The sequence below is a fragment of the Merops nubicus genome, unplaced genomic scaffold, assembly GCF_000691845.1.
Source record: "Merops nubicus isolate BGI_N331 unplaced genomic scaffold, ASM69184v1 scaffold36368, whole genome shotgun sequence".
Taxonomy (NCBI): Eukaryota; Metazoa; Chordata; class Aves; order Coraciiformes; family Meropidae; genus Merops; species Merops nubicus.
This window is the reverse complement of record NW_008627025.1, coordinates 42,368-43,986: the sequence shown is the minus strand read 5'-3', so window position 1 is coordinate 43,986 and position 1,619 is coordinate 42,368. Positions and strand designations below refer to the sequence as shown.

General features: G+C 35.3%; 1 protein-coding gene across 1 annotated transcript in view; it reads right to left on the bottom strand.

Annotated features, from left to right (window-relative positions):
• The window catches only part of CCDC93 (coiled-coil domain containing 93), a gene marked incomplete at its 5' end in the record, with an annotated part of 48,187 nt that overhangs the window by 5,149 nt on the left and 41,419 nt on the right, over window positions 1-1,619 (bottom strand). The window contains one exon of the mRNA XM_008946186.1: window positions 850-887. Within this exon, the coding sequence (XP_008944434.1) occupies window positions 850-887 (38 nt within the window). The remainder of the gene's footprint in view (window positions 1-849; window positions 888-1,619) is intronic.

Below are 1,619 nucleotides of genomic sequence, written 5' to 3'. Positions count from 1 at the left end.
TCCTGCTGACTTGACAGTATCAGAAGGATCTCATCACTGAGCAAAACAGATCTACAGTCCCTGCTGCAAAGGAAAACATCTGGAATACTTAATTCACAGGTTTTGTCACAATTAAGTTTTGGATATCACGATGAGGAAAAAAAAAATAATTAAACTTTTTTGGTTAGAAATTTTGATAATTTTTTTTTTTTTTAAGTTTCTAAATTTCTTTTAAGTTTTAAAAATTGCTAACCAAACAATTCCGAAAAGATATAATGGGAAGAACAGTTTAAAACTATTAAACAGTCATCTTCTCCTCCCTGACTTTCCTGAACTGTACTACTATGACGAAAGTTCATAGTGGACTTTTTTTTCTGAAGTCAAAAAAAAAAAAAGCCAAACCAAATGCTGGCTGCATCACAGACTGATATTTGACCTCAAACTTTCAAGGGAACCATGATTTTACCTAAAGAGTTCAGACTACATCAAAACCTTTAAATATGGAGTTAGTTTATAATAAACATGTCTGAAATGTATGAGTCTAATGCTTTGTACCTAAGGTAATAACCACAGCTCCACAAAATGGAGCAAAATATTTCAATTGATGCCAGGAAAATTATGACTGAATTGATTTCTTTCCAGAACTGCAACTCAAGAGCCATATATTAAAAACATATGTTAGCTAGTGCTGGTAATTCCAAGTCTGTGATTCCCCAAACACTGGCTTAAACAGATTTAATAAACTACTTTATAGAACAGTTTCTTTATAAAAATGTCTAATGAATTTTCAGTCTCTAACTCATACCCACTCCCATTTTCCAACCAGCTGTATTGCAGCTATTAAGAGAAAAAAAGAGGACATTTACTTACTGATGAAAGTTGTCATGAATAGAATTCAGTAAGTTAACCTGCAATTTAGAGAAAATAAAAAGAAGACAATATACAGTTGTCCTTTCTGATATGAACTATCATGGACAGTAAAACCAAATTTAGTTCAAAAACTTGACTACATAGATATTGGCCTGACAAGCAGCCGGCTGTATGAAAATCACCACAAGCTTTCTTTCAGAAGAGAAACCACAATCCTTTTGTACTAGTAAAATCTATCCCAGCAGAGAAGCCACAGAACGCAGAAGAAAGTCTTGGACCACAACTGAGGTTTTTAGTTTTACTGCCACCCAATTATATCAATGAGAATTTTCTAGCACAATAACCTTCCAGACTGAGGCACTGAGATGAAATGGCACAGCCAGCTGTTCAGTAGGTGTTGAAACTTGACACACAAGTAACTTCCAGGGACTCATGGAGTGTTCAGCAGCAGCAGTGCACAAGCATATGCTGTGGCTATGTTAGGTTTGCATAGAAGTCTTACTTGTAGTGAGAAAGCAGACCTGTGGCATATCCCTGACTATGCTTACAGACAGGACAGCAAACAAAGAAGTGTCTTTAAGAAATCACCTCACTTTTTTGTTTAAACAAAAAAACTCAAGGAAGAACTTCCCACCACCCAAAAAAAAGAAACCTAGACTGTATTAGCAGTAAAGATACCAGTTTTGAAGCTATTAGCAGCATAGGTCTGCCCAAAAGCTGAAACTTAGCTCCAAAGCAAAGCATTGTATCAGGGAGAAAAATGAATAAAT